The sequence below is a fragment of the Oryctolagus cuniculus genome, chromosome 7 (genome assembly GCF_964237555.1).
Source record: "Oryctolagus cuniculus chromosome 7, mOryCun1.1, whole genome shotgun sequence".
Taxonomy (NCBI): domain Eukaryota; kingdom Metazoa; phylum Chordata; class Mammalia; order Lagomorpha; family Leporidae; genus Oryctolagus; species Oryctolagus cuniculus.
The window spans coordinates 118285149-118302730 of NC_091438.1; the positions used below are offsets into that span (position 1 = coordinate 118285149).

A 17582-nucleotide genomic window follows, 5' to 3' on the forward strand; every position below is an offset into this window, starting at 1 on the left:
CCCCTGTACACATGTGGGAGACCCAGAGGAAGCTCCTGGCTCCCGGCTGTGGATCAGCCCAGCTCCGGCCATTGTGGCCATTTTGGGAGTGAACCAGAATATGGAAGACTTCTCTGCCTCTGCCTCTCTGTAACTGTGCCTTTCAAATAAATAAATCTTTTTAAAAAAATCATCTGGTACAGCCCTCTCCTCCCCTGCCCCCTGCCCCCCACATAAGGAATTGAGTCCCAGAGAGGGCCAGAGGCTCCTCTGAGGCTGGACAGCAGCAAGCAGATTTCAGCCACGGCCTCACGCCTGGTTCAGTGCTGCTTCCCCTACATACCAGCTTTTTACTTTTTTTTTTCCTTTCTTTTCTTTACTTTTTTTAAGATTTATCCATTTATTTGAAAGGCAGAGTTAGGGTTAGGGAGAGAAAGGTCTTCTATCCACTGGTTCATTCCCCAGATGGCTGCAATGGCCGGAGCTGAGCCGATCCAAAGCCAGGAGCCAGGAGCACTGGGGCTGCAACTGGAGCTCATGCAGCCACCTGGTTTCTGCAGCTGCTGTGTGTCCTGGGAAGGGTGCAGTCTGGCTCTTTATCATTGCCTGGGCTCTTCTGGTGCACATGGCTCCTGGTCAGTTCAAGCCCCAGGAGCACCTGTATCCAGGCACCCCCAAGTGTTGATGGCATTATGCAGGTCTGCCACTGGCAGGTGTGAGGCCAGGCCTCACCCAGGCGTGGAGCAAGTTTCTCTGCTTCCTGTTGGATGCCACTCTCCTTGGCATGGGCAGGCAGAGGCCCCAAACTTTCCATGCTACAACTGATCTGGGCAGGCAGCCCCAGTTTCCTGACTCAGCGCGGGCCCAGGTTCCTCCCTCCCAGAGGCGGAGCAGGCTCGCACAAGGGGATGACTGCCAGAGAATAAGGGCCAAGGGTTGTCTGGCTCCAGGGTGGAGCGGGGCTGTGGGGGCAGGAAACAGGTACTGTGCCCTGCCGCAGGCCACATGCCGTTCCTGGCACATATCCTGCATCACGTCTTCCGGTCTTCCTGGCCACTACAGGGCTCATAGTGTCTCTGCTCTGCCCATCCAGAGAATGAGGCTCAGAGAGGCTAAGTAGTCAGCTCAGGACCAGCCCTGGGTGTTGGAGGTGGGAAAGGCGCACAGGCCAATAGTATGTCTGGGAGAGTCCTGAATTTTACAAAAGCCATGTGCACAGGAAACACCACTGAACAGACATGCAGCTGTGGTAGCAGGTCCTCCCAAGGGTGAGGCCGCTGGGGCGTCTCTCTTTTGACGTTTTTGTGAAGAGAGTGCACTGCTTTTGCAATCAGGAAGCAAAGAATGGGTTTATCTTGGTCTGGTTTTGTGACGCCTGCATTCCAGAGCCTGCCTGCCAGGTTCTGCCTTTGGGCTCTGGCCTTGTCCTGTAGCAGGTGTGGGTCTGGGTTCTCACCCTGCCAATTGCCACATGGCACTCAGTCTCCCCAGCAGCGGGAAGGGGACAGGCCTTGCTGTGCTAGGCCATGGCGCACATAAAGGACTGGTGCCCTGGCGATGCCGGCCTGGAACGGGGCGCCTGCCCTGGCGATGCCGGCCTGGAACGGGGCGCCCGCCCTGGCGATGCCGGCCTGGAACGTGGCGCCCGTGTGCTGTGGTGGTGACACTGTTCCTTTGGGAATCCCGGGGGGGTCTCTGACCCCTTTCACCTCTGCCTGCTCCCTTCCCTCTGATGTCCCCTGTCTATAACCTGCCTCTCCCATGTGGCCTGTTCTGTCCACTTCCTCCTGACCCTTTGCCTGTTCCCCAGCTGGGTGCTATCTCACCTTTCCCATAGAACTCGGTGCCACCCCCACCCTCTGCCACGAGGAGCTGGCGTATGTGGGGCTGGAGCATCTCAGGCAGGGAGGAAACCAGCGGCCTTGGGGGTCTCTCAGAGGCTGGCTGGCTTGGACTTTCAGGTGATGGGGTTTAGATCTGAAAGGAGCTTTCTTTACCTGCACTGGGCTGAGCGAGTGGGGTGTGTGTGTATATGTGTGTAACAGGCAAAACATTCCCACAAAGTTTGTAATAATAATTATTTTTATTATTTAAAAGTCAGACAAAGGACAGAGATAGAGATTGTCCATCCGCTTGTTTATTCCCCACATGCCCACAACAGCCAGGGCTGGGCCAGGCCAAAGCCAGGGGCCTGAAACGCAGTCTGAATCTCCCACATGTGTGGTATGGACTCAGGTACTTGAGCAAGCTGTCACCTGGTGCCTCCCAGGGTCTGTGTTGGCAGGAAGCTGGATTAGAGGGAGGTGGGACTTGAACCCAGGCACTCCAGTATGGGATGTGGGTGTCCGAAGCCGCATCTTAACCACTGCACCAAATGCCCACCCAGTGAAGTCTGTATTTTTATTGTCAGTTTATTGTGAAGAAACGTGCAGAGTGACCTGCCCGAGTTGCACTGTTACTGACTGGGCCAAGGTTTGGCCCCGGCTGCCCTAGCCCTTTAGCCTGTGCTCCTCCGGGATGCCTCTCACTGGGAGCCTCTGTCCAGAATTCATTTCACAGAGCAGGAAGCTGAGTCCTCCCAGGGCACGTAGCAAAGTGAGTCCTGAACCATTTAGGACTGAAGAAGTTTCCAGCTCAATAAAAAATTCAGGCACTGGAGACCAGGGGGTCCAGGGCCAGGGAGCGGGCAGGTGGTGGTGGCTGCCTAGGAGGGGTTGGTCCAGGGTCAGAGGGGAAAGTGCTGTGGTCAGTTAGTGCTGTGGATCCTGGGGCACGGTGAGGAGGGAGGACCCGTGCTCAGTGGTTAGGAGAGCAGGAATGCGCCTGCAGGGAGCACTGCTTTATGGCCGATACTGTCAATCTTTGCACTCTGCCCTCATTGAGAAGGCGCACCGGGCTAGGATGGAGTCGCTCAATCGCTCAGTCGCTCAGTCTGGCCCCGAGCCCACCACTCAACCCACTGGAGCCTGTGCACTTCTGGTAGAGATACCCACCGTGTCTGACCTTACCCAGCTTCCAAGACTCTCTCAGGCCGTCCCAGATAGGGACAAGCTTTGAAAAGGCCAGGCTCACAGAACACAAGCCAGGGATCACTGTTACAGTGAGCGGTGCCCAGCACTTGTCTGCGGGCTCATCACAATGCCCTCTGTCATTGCAGCTGAATAGCATCGGCAATTACTACAAGCCGTGGTTCTTCAAACACGTGGAGAACTACCTGAAGACAAACAAAGAGGGCCTGGAATACATCCCCTTGAGGCACTACTACCACCGCCACACACGCAGCATCTTCTGGGAGCTCCAGGTGAGGCGGGCGGGCGGCTTCCGGCTCCTCTCAGCCACCTAGACAGGGAGCCAAGGGCCCACGGTAGGAGCTGGAAGGTGGTTGTTTCCTGCTGAGGGGCCCGACCCCCAAGCATCTGCCTGGGACCTGGTGGGTGACAGGCATACTTGAAGTACAAGCCCCATCTGGGCTGTCTCCTGGGGGGCACCCTGTCCTGTGTTTCTAGAAGTCACTCTTCACCCTTTGGGGTCCATGTGGCTGACGTGGAAATGAGCATTGCGTGTGAGCTGCTGTCCAGGGTAGCTCTTCTGCATCTGTTGTACAAATTTTGTCCTACGATGAGCTTCACTGTTACTAAATGAACCCACTGCCATGCCCTCCTCCTAACCAGGTGTGCTTTCTAACGCCAACCTTGGGTGGACCAGTACGGGGGCCGTGGGGCTGTGTTGGGGACCTCCCTGTGTGCTGGCCCTGCTCTCCTCCCCTCTGCTGGGCCTGGAGCTTGGGGTCTCCACACATGCTGGCTTCCCCTGGAGTCAGGCTGCCTCATGCTCCAGGGCCCCTTGGAAGCTGTGGGCTGCCTGGGGAGGGAGGGAGCAGGCAGTGTCCAGCTGAGGACCTCCCAGAGCCCAGGACCTGACTAACCTAAAAGGAACCATTGTCAAGTGCACAGGTCAGGGGAAGTGAGCACGCTCCTGGGTTATACAGCTGCCACCTCTCTCTAGTTCCAAACATTTTCATCACCCCAGAAGGACCCTTGTACTCATAAAGCAGTCACCCCTTCTGCAGCTGGTGGCAGCCACCAGTTCACTTTCTGTCTCTGGATTTGTCTGTTCTGGATGTCTCCTACAAATGGGATCACACGGTGCCTCTTGTGACTGACCACTGCCCCTAATGTTTTCCAGTTTCCCACTTCTTTTTATGGCTTGTATGGGAGGCCCACGTTTTGTTTTCCCACTCTCCTGGTGATGGACATTTGGGTTGTTTTGACCTTCTGCCTGTTGTGAATAGTGCTGCCGTGGGCATTCGTGTCCACAGTTGCCCTCGAGAGCCAGTCTTCAGTTCTGGGTCACTGCCCCCAGCAGGGTTGCTGGACCTGTGGTAGGGCTCTTTCTGACTCACTGAGGAGCCAGGTCTTTCCCCAGCAGCACCCCATTTTACGTTCCCACCATGGATGAGTGTTGCAGCTTTTCTGCATTCTCACCCACACTTGTTACGTTTTGGTTTTTAAATTACTACTAGTGTCATTATAGCCATCATAGGTATAAAGTGGGTGGTGCCTCCCTGTGGTTTGGATTTGCACTTTCCTAATGGCTAATGGTGTCAAGCATCATTTCATGTGCTTGGTTGGCCATTGTATGTCTTCTTTTGGAGAAGTGTCTATAACATGTCCTTTGCCCTTTTTTGAAAAGATGTATTTATTTGAAAGACAGAATGACAAAGAGGAAGAGGCAGAGGGGAGAGAGAGAATCTCCCATGTGCTGGTTCACTCCTCAAGTGGCTGAACAGCTGGGTCTGGGCCAGGCCACAGCCAGGAGCCAGGCAGACACTCCATCATGGTCTCCCATGTGGGTGGGAGGGACCCAAGCACTTGGGCCATCCTCTGCTGCTTTCTCAGGTGCATTAGCAGGGAGCTGGATCAGAAGTGGAACAGCCAGGACTTGAACCCGCACTCCAGTATGGGATGTCAGCCTCACAGGAGAATGTGTATAACTCAATGCCCCACAACTCGGTCCCTGCTTTGCCCATTTTTATTTGTTTTTTTTTTTTATTGTTGAGCCCCAAGAATTCTTTACGCAGTCTATGTACTAGATCCTAATCATATCCATAATTTGCAGCTATTTTCTCTGATTCTGTATGTTTTCTTTTTCTTTTAAAATTTATGTATTTATTTGAGAGACAGAGTGACAGAGAGAGGTCTTCCATCTGCTGGTTTATTCCCCAAACGGCCACTACGGCCAGAGGTGGGCTGATCCAAAGCCAGGAGCTTCTTCCTGATCTCCCACGTGGGTACAGAGGCCCAAGCGCTGGGGTTATCAATCACTGCCTTCCCACATACATTAGCAGGAAACTGTATGAGAAGTAAAGCAGGCAAGACTCGAATTGGCACTGCAGCATGGGATATCTGCGTCACAAGTGGTGGTTTAACCAGTTGTACCACAATCTTGACCCCAGAGATTTAGCTATTAGGTTTACATTTAGATTGTTGGCCCATTTGAGTTCATGTTTGTTACACTCTGAGGTAGTGAAACATTCTTCCACACATGTTCCCAGAGGTCCCAGCAGGGCTGTTCGTGTTGGAGAAACAGCAGGAAGGCTGCTCACCTGGAGCTGTGGATCCAGAGGCTAGATCGTGCGGCTCCTAGGCTAAGGAGGGACTTGATATTTTATTCCATGTGTGATAGGAAGCCAGGGAAGGCTTTGAGCAGGAAAGCGACGTGGCTGTAGTTTTGTTTAAAAGACTTTAACTTTGACAGCTGGATGGAGAGGGGATGGGGTGAGGATTGGGCAGGAGGAGAAGGAGGGGGATGCTATCCAGGGTGACAGCAGTGGAAGAGGGAAGAAGTGTCCAGCCTGGGAAGTACCTTGAAGCTTGAGCCAACCAACGGGACTTCAGATTGGCTGTGGGTGTGATCCCAAGGGTGGGCACCCAAAAATTGGCTGAAAGGACACAACCCATGACTGGCATGGACGCCACGGGGTGGGGTCTGGGCGTGTCAGTGTGAGATGCCTTTCTGCCCGGCAGGTAGACACTCGGAGGCAGCGGGCTGTGTGTGTCAGCACTGGTTCAGCAGAGGCTGAGGCTGCAAGTGTCCAGGCAGGCACAAGCAGCAGAGACCTGTTAAATGCAGCCGCGGGAGCAGCTGAGCGAGGGCAGATGGGGGACGGAGGTGAAAGCCCTCAGCTCTGAGCCACCCTCAGGTCAGGGGAGGGGAGCCAGCTGTGAAGAGGAGAAGGCGCTGCCAGAGAAAAGCCGGGGGACTGTGGCATCCCAGGGCCCAGGAAGACTGGGTCAAAAGGCAGAGATGGACAGCTGTGTCGAAGGCTGCTGAGTGAGATGAGGACAGGGCTGGACCTCTGCTCAGCCACGGGAGGTCATCCTTGACCCTGAGCAACTGAAATGAAACCAGTGGCTTTGAGAGCAAACTGGAAACAGGAAGTTTGGAGAGTGGAAAAAAACCATCTGAGAAGCTCCCTTTAACAGAGAAATAGTGTGGCAGCTGGCGGGCTGGGAGGGGGAGGATTGAGAGAAGACAGCTCATGTGTGGTTGTTTCAAGACGGGAGAGCTGCCAGCATGTTCTGTGACGCAGGAACGACCCAGTGGAGAGGAGACAGGCCATGCTGTAGGGCGGAGTCTGGCGTAGGGCATGGGGCCAGCTCCTGTGCTGCCTTTTGGTGGGAGCCTAGACAGGACGGAGGTAGAACAAATGAGTGCAGGTGCTACAAATGGGAGCGTGATTTGGGGGTGGGAGTTCCCTTCAAGTCGCTTCTGATTTTTCACTGAAATAGGAAGCAAGGATTGTGGGGTTGTTGCAAGTTCAGGGCCTTGCAGTCTAGTAGGACAGAGGTGCCCAAGAGCCCAAGACAAGGTGCCCTGATCAAGGTCTAGGGCAGCAGGAAAGCCAGGGCTGGAGGAGGGAAGAAGGGGCAGTGAGGCTCCCTGTAGTGCCTGGCTGCATGTGTCGGCTGCACAGGAGTGAAGCTGGGGACACGGGGCCCACAGTCACTAAGAGAGAGGAGGGTGAGTGATGGATGGGGCAGACAGAGGCAGGAAAGGAGAGGGGCAGGGCACGGTGTGTAAAACGTGAACTTTGGGCCAGCCTTGTGCACTGATTACAGCGCCAGCATCCCTTATCTGGGTACTGGTTCCAGTCCCGGCTGCTGCACTTTCAATCCAGCTCCCTGATAATGGGCTTGGGAAAACAGTGGAAGATGGCCCAAGTACTTGCACCCCCACCAGCCACATGGGAGACCCGGATAGAGTTCCTGGCTCTTGGTTTCAGCCTGATCCAGACCTTGCTGTTGTGGGCATTTGGGGAGTGAACCAGCAGAGAGATTTCTCTCTCTCTCACGTTCTCTCTGCCTTTCAAATAAATAAATCTTAAAAAAAAAAAAAAAAAAAAAAAAAAAAAAAAAAAACGAATTTGCCGAGCCTGAGCCTGGAAAGGGAGTGGTTTCAGCTGATACCTTGGGCCATTTTTAGGGAAAAAAATGCAAGTGGCTTTTTAAACATAAGGGAAATGATGCAGTGTCACTCGTTAGGTTTCCCCCATGAGAGTGGGATAACAGGCGTACACATGTGCAGCCCCGTGCAGGCCAGGGTTGGCGCAGCGCCATTCGCCCCATCACCTGGGAGAGTAGTGTCCTCTAGAACTGCACGCACCGTCTGGAGCTTCTTCCAGGTCCGGGAGTTTCTCCTGCTGCTACGTGTGCATAGGAATGGGTGGAGATGCCTGTAGACAGGTGGTCTTGGGAATAACTGGAAGTAAGCTAAGCGTCCCTCTGTGTAAAACCACTCCGTTACAGTGCATCCGTGCAATAGAGCAAGCACCAGGAGCGTCTGTGGAAAGGGCCGGGGGCCACAGTCCCGCTGTGTGGTCCATGAGGTGCCTCTACATTCTGAAAACAGCCATGTGCAGGACGTAAATGAACAGATGCCACTGTGTTCCCGTGAAACTTAAGAGTCCTTATTTGTGTATTTATTTTATCTGAAAGGGAGAGAGACCAAGAAAGCTCTTCTGTCCACTGATTCACTCTCCAAATGCCTGCAACAGCCAAGGCTGAGACAGGCTGAAGCCAGGAGCCTGGAACTCAATCCTGGTTTCTCACATGGGTGGCAGGAATCCAAGTACTTGAGCCATCACCTGCTGTCTCCCCGGGTTGCACATTAGCAGGAAACTGGGATCAGGAGCAGAGTGGGGACTCAAACCCAGATACTCCCATGTGGGATGCAGATGTCCCCAGCAGCATGTTAACTGCTGTGCCAAGCACAACTTTCCTTAGGAAAACAGGCAGGCTTAGTTGGCGGGCCCGGTGCAGGCATGCCGACAGTACCGCGGTGCTCTGTGTTGACGCACAGGGCCTGGCAACGAGCAGGGAGTTGCGAGAGGCTGCCGTTCCCGGGGCTTTTGTTCGTTTTCCTCAGAACTCTGCTGCTTGTCTGTGCATCACGTGTCCCCGGAAGGTGCACAAATAACGCGTGAGAATGGTTGCCCTTGGTGGGGGCTAAGGGGACAGAGGTCAGGCTGGGAGGAGGCGAGGGGAGGCTTCACCTCGGCGCAGTTGGGATTCCTGCCGGGGAGTGTCCTGGCTCTTTCTCAGCTGCCCCAGGAAGCCTGCCCTTGTGGGGGTGGTCAGAGGTCGGAGGAGGTGGTTACAGCGGAGGGAGGAGAGTCTCCCAACCTGTGCGGCTTAGTGCGCTAGCTTCTTTGGGAAGCTGCCTCCGCCTCTTTCTGCCCAGCTCCTCCTCCCCTGGGCTAGTGAGCATCCTCTGGGGTGGGGAGGACAAAGCCTTGTTATCTAGTATCCCCAGCACCCTGCACAGAACCCGGTGCTGACCTCCTGAGCACCTTGTAATTGATCAGTGAGTGAACCAATGTCCTTGGGCTCCAGGGGCTCTGAGGATGGGGTGCCGGGAGGATGATGGTGAGCAGGGAGGCATCCTCTTCCCTGGGCGGGGGAGGGTAGGATTGCCAGCTGGCAGGTGCAACAGAGGAGCTGAAGCGTGGGGGCATCGCTGGGAAGCAGCTGCTCCTCCGTCCTCCCCGGCAGGGGTTGCTGGAGGCAGGGGAGTGGCAGGCTGCAAACAGCGAGCAACGCAGACCAACTGGGTGCTTGTCAGCTGAACACTGTCCTTGCTGTGTGGCCTTGGGGAAGTTGCTTAAGTGCTCTGAGTGTCTGTCTTCCTGAATTAGCATTAATCTCTCAAACATTTATGAACACCTGCTCGGGGCCAGCCACTCTGACCTCACCAGCTAGAGCAAGGACTGTACCTACCTCATCATTTTGCTCCAGGCACTGGCCTGGGTGCCTCTCATTTGGAATTTTTATTGTCCTCCAAATTCCCATGCTATAGCTAAGGAAGCTGAGCTCAGAGAAGTTAGTAAGTAGCCCAAGTTGGTCGTAGCTGGTAAATGCCGGAGCTGAGAACCAAGCCCAGATGCAGCTGTTAGAGTCCCAGGCACGGCCACACTGCCCTGGCCTCCGGGCTCGCGGGCCAGCTCCCTCACTGCTCCCTTCCCTGCACCCCCGCCTGTTGTCTTTCAGGATATCATCCCCTTTGGCAACAACCCCGTCTTCCGCTACCTCTTTGGTTGGATGGTGCCGCCCAAGATCTCCCTCCTGAAGTTGACCCAGGGCGAGACCCTGCGCAAGCTGTACGAGCAGCACCATGTGGTGCAGGACATGCTGGTGCCCATGAAGTGCCTGCCACAGGCGCTACACACCTTCCACAATGACATCCACGTGAGCGCTTGCCCTCCGGGCCTCAGTTGCCTTGTCTCCTAACCTGCTGAGGCCTCGGCCAATTCAGGGATGACCCTGGTGGGCGGGGAGGTCGAAAGGCCTGGCAGCAGCACTTCCATGAACTGCCTGGCTTGTGTCCTCCGGCTGGCAGAGTCAGGGTGTTCTCAGCCAGGCCTGGGCAGGCCGGGGTGAAGCCAGGAGCAGCCAGAGCTGGGGCCCAGGAAGCCGTTGCAGAGCCTTCCTTTGGGTGGGTCTGAAGGAGCCAGCTGTGAGCCTATGGGCTAAAAAGCACTGACGCCCAGCACTCTGGTCTCCCCAGGTCTACCCCATCTGGCTGTGCCCATTCATCCTGCCCAGCCAGCCGGGCATGGTGCACCCCAAGGGGGACGAGACCGAGCTCTATGTCGACATCGGTGCATACGGGGAACCACGCGTGAAACACTTTGATGCGAGTTCCTGCATGAGACAGCTGGAGAAGTTTGTCCGGAGTGTGCATGGGTGAGTGACCTGGGAGTCTGCCCCTGGCTGCCCCTGGGAGTGCGGTCAGCTCCAGGGCAAGCACCAGGAGCCCAGGCTGGACCAGCTAGTTGCCTAGTGTGCCCCTAGCTGGGCAGCCTCTGATGGGGCTGTTGCTGTGGAAGACAGAGCAGGTGGAATCACAGGAATGCAGGTCCCTCTTCTTCCTGCCCCCCTCCTCCAGGGAGTAGCCCACATCCTCCCAGGGGTCAGAAACCTCGCCTCCCCACAGAGCAAGTGACAGGTGTGGTTTTAGGTATTCAGGGGCCGCTGCCCCAGACTGACAGGCCAGAGCTCAGGAGGAAGAAACTGAGACTGAAGACCCCCAGGAGGCGTGGGACAGGGAATAGAACCAACTCCTGCCCCATAGGACACAGGCGAATCTTGATGGGGACTGACAGAAGCCAGGAAATGAGAACCCCGTATGATCCCATGCACAGAACATTCCAGAAAGCGCACAGGAACCCTTCAGTGGACACAGTAGTCAGCGGTTACCTGGGGGCACGCAGGACAGTGCGGGGAGGAGGAGAGCCCAGGGGATGGTGGAGGCCTGGCTTCCTGGTTGCCTAAGGACATCCAGGTTGTAAGATCGTGTACCTTAAGTACCCGTGGTTTATTGAACACCCATGAAAGATGAAGATCGGACTAGGAGCAGCGGGAGAAGTCCGGCAGTCTAAGCCCTGCTGTGGACTCGGCCACCCTATTAAGCCACATCATCACCCCAGAGACACCCGAGCGAGTGGGTCCCCAGGGCAGGTGCCCCAAAAAGGTCCTGCTGAAGCATGGCCTGAGCTGCAGAGGCCTCCTGCTGCCCCCTGCCAGTGCCCTCACCCCCTCCGCCCTCCCCTCCAGGTTCCAGATGCTCTATGCTGACTGCTACATGAACCGGGAGGAGTTCTGGGAGATGTTTGACGGCTCCTTGTACCACAAGCTGCGGAAGCAGCTCAACTGCGAGGGCGCCTTCCCCGAGGTCTACGACAAGATCTGCAAGGCCGCGAGGCACTGAGCCAGGCCGCCTGTGTGGACACGGACATGTCTTCCTGCTGCCCTGGCTCAGCTGCTTTCCCGGATCCACAGTTTCACAAAGAAACCCCTCCAGAAATCCCACCCGGACAGCCCCTCGGGGGGCGGCCCAGGCAGGTGGAAAGAATGTGGGATGGGTAGCCAGACAAACCCGAGCCTGGTCCCGGTGTAGCTGCTCTTTAGCTCTGTGACTCTGGCTGTCACCTGCCCCCTCTGAGCCCCAGCCTGCATCTGGAAAGGGGTCATAATACCTACCTGCAGGTGGCCACCACCAAGCCACGCACTGCCCCACTGACGGCGCTGCATGCACAGTAGCTATGATTACTGCTTCCCGTCAGCATCGCCTCTTGACTCAAGTGCTTTGGCTTCAGCTGTTGAGTCAAGCCAGGCTCCCCGTTAGGTCACCTGTGCCCAGGTTTGGCTGGAATGATGAAGGCATGCCCCAAAGGTGCATCGCCCTTGCCTGAGTCAGCCAGAAAGCCCCCTGTGGGGAGCAGGAGGGCGACACCCGGGGCAGGCAGGCCCAGATGTGCTGTGCCAAAGCCAGGTCTGATTCCAAAGTTCTCTGCCCCTTCCTCTGCTCTCGGGCCTGCTGGCCCTCCCAGCCGCCGCTGAGCCGCTCAGACACCCTTGGAGGACGTCTCAAAGTTGAATCCTGGCCCAGCCTTGGCCCAGGGTGCCCAGGTGGAGAGCAGGTCCCAGCTCTGAATTGGAGCCAGAGCCCCTGGGGTCCTCCTCCAGGCTGCTGCTTGTCCCCAGAACTGTCAGGGGCAGGGCGGGGGCGGGGAGGGGCCTGCAGCCGTGGGAAGTGGAGTCTGCCACCCTTGTGTTTCTGTGAGGATTTCACGGTGGGGCTGGAAGAAAGCGTGGCAGCGTGGGTTCTCCCATCACTCATCCCCTTGTTTTCTTTCTCCCTCACCGCCCGCTGTAGTTAATTTCAGTGCCTTACAAATCCTAAGCTCAGAGAAAAGTTCACTCCAATTCCGTTCCAGAGGGAAGGGAGCCTCCCTGGGCCCTTCCTCCTCCCCGTGTTAGTGAAGCTTGGTTGTTTATGCAGCTCCATCCTAAGAACTGCCCAGCCGCGGCTCAAAGTCCCGAATCTGAGGAGGCATCATGTCCCTGAAGGGCAGCTGGAACCCAGGGAGCAGCTTCCTTCTCTGTCCCTTGGGCACAGATCACACCTCCCCGGGGCCTCTGGCCGGCTCGGCCGCCATGGCTTCAGACCCCATGGCAAGCCTCGTGCTGCGAGTCCGGGGAAGCACGGATGGCCAGGTGGACGCTTGGGGGTGTCCCTCCCTTGAGGTCCTTTCTGCAGCCAGCTCCCCTCTCATTTTCAGGAAGGACCCAGCCTCGCCCATTTGGCCTCTAGTTAGCAAAGCGCGTGAAATGCGTCGGTAGCTCTCACCTCAGTGCTCAGCGTAATGACTCTGCCGCTGCAGATGAATGGCTAGCACCAGTAGGTAGGTGAACCCAACACTTGGCCAGCAGAGCCACCAGGGCCGCCGCCAGAGATGCTGGCAGGTTCTGTTGTCCTTAGTCCTGTCACCAAGCTCCAGCGCCTCACCGGTCTTCCCCGGGACCTGGGCTTGGAAGGAAAGGCATCTGGGAATCGCAGCAGCCTCGTGTTGCTCCAGTTGCGCCTCGCCTGGCGAGAGGCAGTTTTGCAGGCGTGGGGAGCTCAGCTCTGGCCTCTTGTAGCCAGGCCCGGGGTGGGGTGGCTTCGGGTGGAGTTAGGCGTAGTGCCAGGGAGCCGTGCACGAGGAAAGCAACAGAGAAGGCCTCTCCCTCCAGAGCCCTGCGTTTCCTGGCTGCAAGGAAACCCTGTAAAATCAAGACTGTAGCCAGTTTTTTTGGCTGGAAGCTTGCATAATTGGCTGTTTCGGGAAGGGAAGGGTGGGGTGGGTGTGGCAGTGTGTGGTGTGTGATTTTTGTATTTTCTTTGGTCAGGGGGACCAAGGAGAAAGGCATGAGTCTTCCCCCATCGGGCTCTCACAGCTGCAGGCTTTGCGACTTCTCTAGCATCCAGGCCTCTGGCTGTGGGGCTGCTGCTTCTGTACAAATAAAAGTGTGACCTGGAAGCCTTGTTGTTTCTTGCTCGGGGGACCAGAGTGGGGTCAGATGAGGGTTCAGGTGTCCTCCTTAAACCCGTGGGACCATGGACAAAGGCTGAAAGATCACAGTGGGGGGGATGCGGGGGGCATAGGAGATGACAAGTTCATTTCCATCACTGTCCCAGAGTGATCCCACCATCTGCAAGGTGGAGAACAGAGTGTGGGAGGGGGCAGGAGTCAGGGGAGAGGAAGTCAGAGTGGGGTCCTGGCTTTGGCACTGACTGTGATCAACCCGTTTTGGCAAGTTCCTCCTCTGAGGTATTTTTCTCAGCTGCCATTCTACCATACTCCTCCCTGCAAGACAGGTGTGCCCCTGTGGCAGGAGCATTCTCCAGTGGGGTGTGAACAGAAATGGAACCGGAACCGCCAGTGACAACCAGGCCATACGTGATGAACCCTGGGGTGGAGGAGACCAGATCTCAGAGTCTGTGGAGAGTTGCCCACCAGCCTCGACTGGCTGGTCTGGGAGCAACAAATAAATTTGTGCTTGACCCACTACACGTTCTGGACTGCGTTAGAGTAGTTGAGCACCCCCTAACTGTTGTAGGGTGTAAGGCTTCCATGAGCAGAGACGAGTTCAGTTTTATGCAAAGCCATGTGCAATGGACATTTTCTTGAAATAAGTGATGTGTGAGTCCCATCCCAAGGCTATGGGGAAGGCCCTCTTCAGGAAATTCCTTTCCCATTCATTCCATTTCTCAAATTGAATGTTATATATGTGTGTTTTAAGATTTTATTTGAGGGGACCGGCGCCGTGGCTCACTTGGTTAATCCTCCACCTGCAGCTCCAGCATCCCATATGGGCACTGGGTTCTAGTCCCGCCTGCTCCTCTTCCAGTCCAGCTTTCTGCTGTGGCCCAAGAGGGCAGTGGAGGATGGCCCAGGTGCTTGGGCCCTGCACCCACATGGGAGACTAGGAAGAAGCAGTTGGTTCCTGGCTTCAGATTGGCACAGCGCCAGCTGTAGCGGCCATTTGGGGAGTGAACCAACAGAAAGAAGACTTTTCCCTCTGTCTCTCTCTGTCTACATAAAAAAAAATTTTTTTATTTGAAAATTAAGTTACAGAGACAGAGATCTTCCATCCGATAGTTCACTCCCCAAATGGCTGCAACAGCCAGAGCTGGGCCAATCAGGAACTTCTTCCAGGTCTCCCACATGGCTGCAGGGGACCAAGCACTTGGGCCATCTTCCACTGCTTTCCCAAGCCATTAGCAGAGAGCTGGATCAGAAGTGGAACAACTGGGACACAAATCAGTGTCCATACCGGATGCGGGCACTGCAGGCGGAGGCTTAGCCCACTACGCCACAGCAGCAGACCCTGTTCTGTGTTTTTAAAGGGGAAATGTACTTTAAGACAGCTTTGGGTGTTTAAGGCCAAGATATCACCTTACATTGGAATAGCACACAGCACAATATCTTCTTTAATCCTCACAATCAAAAGTCCATTTCTATTCCCATTTTACAGGAGAGGAAAGTGAGGCTCAAAAGAGATCAAGTGATTTGCCTAAAAGCCATGAACCTGTTAATGAGTTAAGCAGGATGCAGCCTCCCAACATCACAGTGCTTCACCAGCCCACACCTGAGCTAACAATGCAGGCCTAGGAAGCGAAGTGAGGTCCTGTGGCCAAGTGCCACGTGTGGCAGGTGGCCGGGGTCGCTGCACAGGACTCAGCTCAAGCAGGCGCTCAGCAGTGCATGGTCTTCGGTGCAGAGCAGTGCCTTGTGTGAGGAGCCCCTCCTGCCCACCCAGACCCTTATCCCGCATGGGAATGTCCAACAGTCGGTTTTCCAAAAGCTCCCTCACGCACACACACTACAGAGAAGCAGTGTTCCAGAAACGGGTTTCTCAGTTTTGTCGTATTGAGCTGGCCCCACAGGTCTCACCCTGCATGACTGCTAATCACTGCAGGTGACAGCCCCGGTGTGCCATGGTGAGAAAGGTTATGACGCCATGTTGGGCTCCAGGAGGTCATGTTTTGATGGTGTTAAGATGATTGGGCAGAGACCTAAAAATTACTGAATCCCCTTCTCAGCACTCCTCCTCCCCATGGGATTCCTTAGCGAGCAGATCCCAGGAAGGCTTTTTTAAGTGGGGCATTTACCAGCGGGGCTGGTGCCTGGGAGCCCAACCACAGCTCCTTGGGAAGCCAAGCTGGGGTTCTGGACTGCACAGAACCTTGCTGCTTGCCACCTCTGCTCCATTCCCTGACTCCAGATCTGATCGCAGGTATAATCCTTAAATCTGAATCAACTGACTCCGGGCCTGAGGCCAGGGGCCAGGCAGCAAGACCTGTGAGAGGAGGCAGAGGAGAAAGAGAGTGCCTGAGGGACCTTGGCTGGGTCTATGAACTTGGCCATGGGCAGGAGGATGTTGAGAGGTAGGAGGAAGGTGGCCAGGCCAGCAATCTGTCCTCCACCTGATCTGGAGGCTGAAAGTAGAAGAGAACTGGCACACATGACCTTGGAGCTACCAGTCACCCCACCCACAAACCTGAAGTCAACTGCCCTGGAGGAGGAGTGAGAACAGTGCCCGGGGAGGGGCTCATGGTATGCCAGGGCTAGCTTGGTCTGCGTACAAGAGCCGGTGTGCACACCTCCTGCCACTTCCACGTTCGGTGATGGCAGCCTGAAATCCCTGTCGTGCCAGAGGAATTGGCAAACACTGCCAACCAGGGTTTGCTTTGTCCTGGTGTTGTATTAGGGTTATCGAGAGAAACCCTAATACACCAGGACACACACACCTGCTGGCCTGGTGAAGCCAAAGGGCAGCCGTGGTGGGGCACAGGAAGGCTCCTCTGAAGAGCCAGGAAGCAGAGAGAGGCTGGCCCAATGACATCTAGAACCTATCGTCTCCCAAGAACTACCTTCTAAGGACACACCCCCTAAGGCCCATCAGGGGGTGCTCCTCTCAGGAGCACCAGTTTCTGGCTTTGGCACATTACCATCTGCAGGAGTTCGGGAGCCAAAACACAGAAGCAAGCACTGGGCTTGCTGAGGCCAGCGCAGGTGTGGTGCAGCCCACAGCTGTAAGGATCCAGAACCTGAGTTCTGAGCAACAAGGGCTCAGCAGAGGCCCCGGTCGCTGACCCGGCCGCTCGGCCCTGGGAAGGGTGGACTCAGGTATAAAAGCCAAGGAAGGCACCATACAGTATTCGTGGCCACTAGGACTGTCGCCCTCAGCTGTTGACAGGAACCCAATGCAGCCAAGAAAAGCCTCTCTCTTTTTTATTTATTGATTTCTATTTTAGTTGAGTGATGGACAGACAGAAACTCCTATCTGCTGGTTCACTCCCCACATGCCTGCAACAATGGGCTGGGCCAGGCTGAGACCAAGAGCCCGGAGCCCCATCTGGATCTCCCATGTGGGCAGTAGGGACCCAAGTCCTTGAGCCAACACCTGCTGCCTCCTAGGGTGCACGTCCGCAGGAAGCTGGATCAGAAGCACAGGTGGGACTTGAACCCAGGCCCTCTGCATATGGGTTACAGGGCTACCGAGCAGCATGGAGACCAAATGCCCATGCTGAAAAGTCCCATTCTGCTCCCTACATTCGCTCATGCAACCAGGCAGTGCAACTCCTCTGCACTACAGTTTCTCCTTGTAAACTGAGCAGTCGTGCTGGCTGCGCTCGGTCCTGCCAAGACTTTACAGCCAGCCACCTGCCCGCGTCCACTGCCTGGCCACCACAAGCTGGCTGCGCCACGACTGCCTGGGAGTGACACCTGCTCCTGGTTACATGTGACCCATGGCCCCTGCTGCGAAGTAGTTCTGGAGACCTCCTAAGAACCTTGCTGTCAGGCCTGGTGCCAAGGCTTGGGAAAGGCAATTTGTGCCCTGCTTGGCAGAACCTCAGGCTGGAGGGGAAGGAATCCCTTCCCTCCTGAGCGACCAGGGCAATGCTGGAACCAGTGGCACTTGGGTAAGGCTTAAGTGCCTGAGCACTCACCTAGTCTTTGTGGGACGGTGTCACGACATTGAACTAGAGTCAGTCATTAGTAAGCACTGCTTCATTCACGCATTTGGTTTTTTAGTTGTGGACCTCTTTCTCCCCTAAACAAAGGCTTTCAGGAAAAGTCCCATACATAACACACATGGAACAGCTTTGGCTCCAGCAGGGCAGGGCTGGGAGTCTGGATGCCCCCTCCCCCCAGCAGGTCTCTGTGTCCTCTGGTCCCTGCCCAGGCAAAAGGGTCAAGGTCACAGGAGGAT

The 17582-nt window shown here is 55.8% G+C and overlaps 1 protein-coding gene across 1 annotated transcript in view; it reads left to right on the plus strand.

Annotated features, from left to right (window-relative positions):
* Positions 1 to 13342, plus strand: part of DHCR24 (24-dehydrocholesterol reductase) — a 33064-nt gene extending 19722 nt beyond the window's left edge. The window contains exons 6-9 of the mRNA XM_002715960.5: positions 3137 to 3280; positions 9528 to 9725; positions 10045 to 10223; positions 11094 to 13342. Coding sequence (XP_002716006.4) covers positions 3137 to 3280; positions 9528 to 9725; positions 10045 to 10223; positions 11094 to 11247 — 675 coding nt within the window. The 3' untranslated portion in view covers positions 11248 to 13342. The remainder of the gene's footprint in view (positions 1 to 3136; positions 3281 to 9527; positions 9726 to 10044; positions 10224 to 11093) is intronic.
* Positions 13343 to 17582: the final 4240 nt, after the last annotated feature.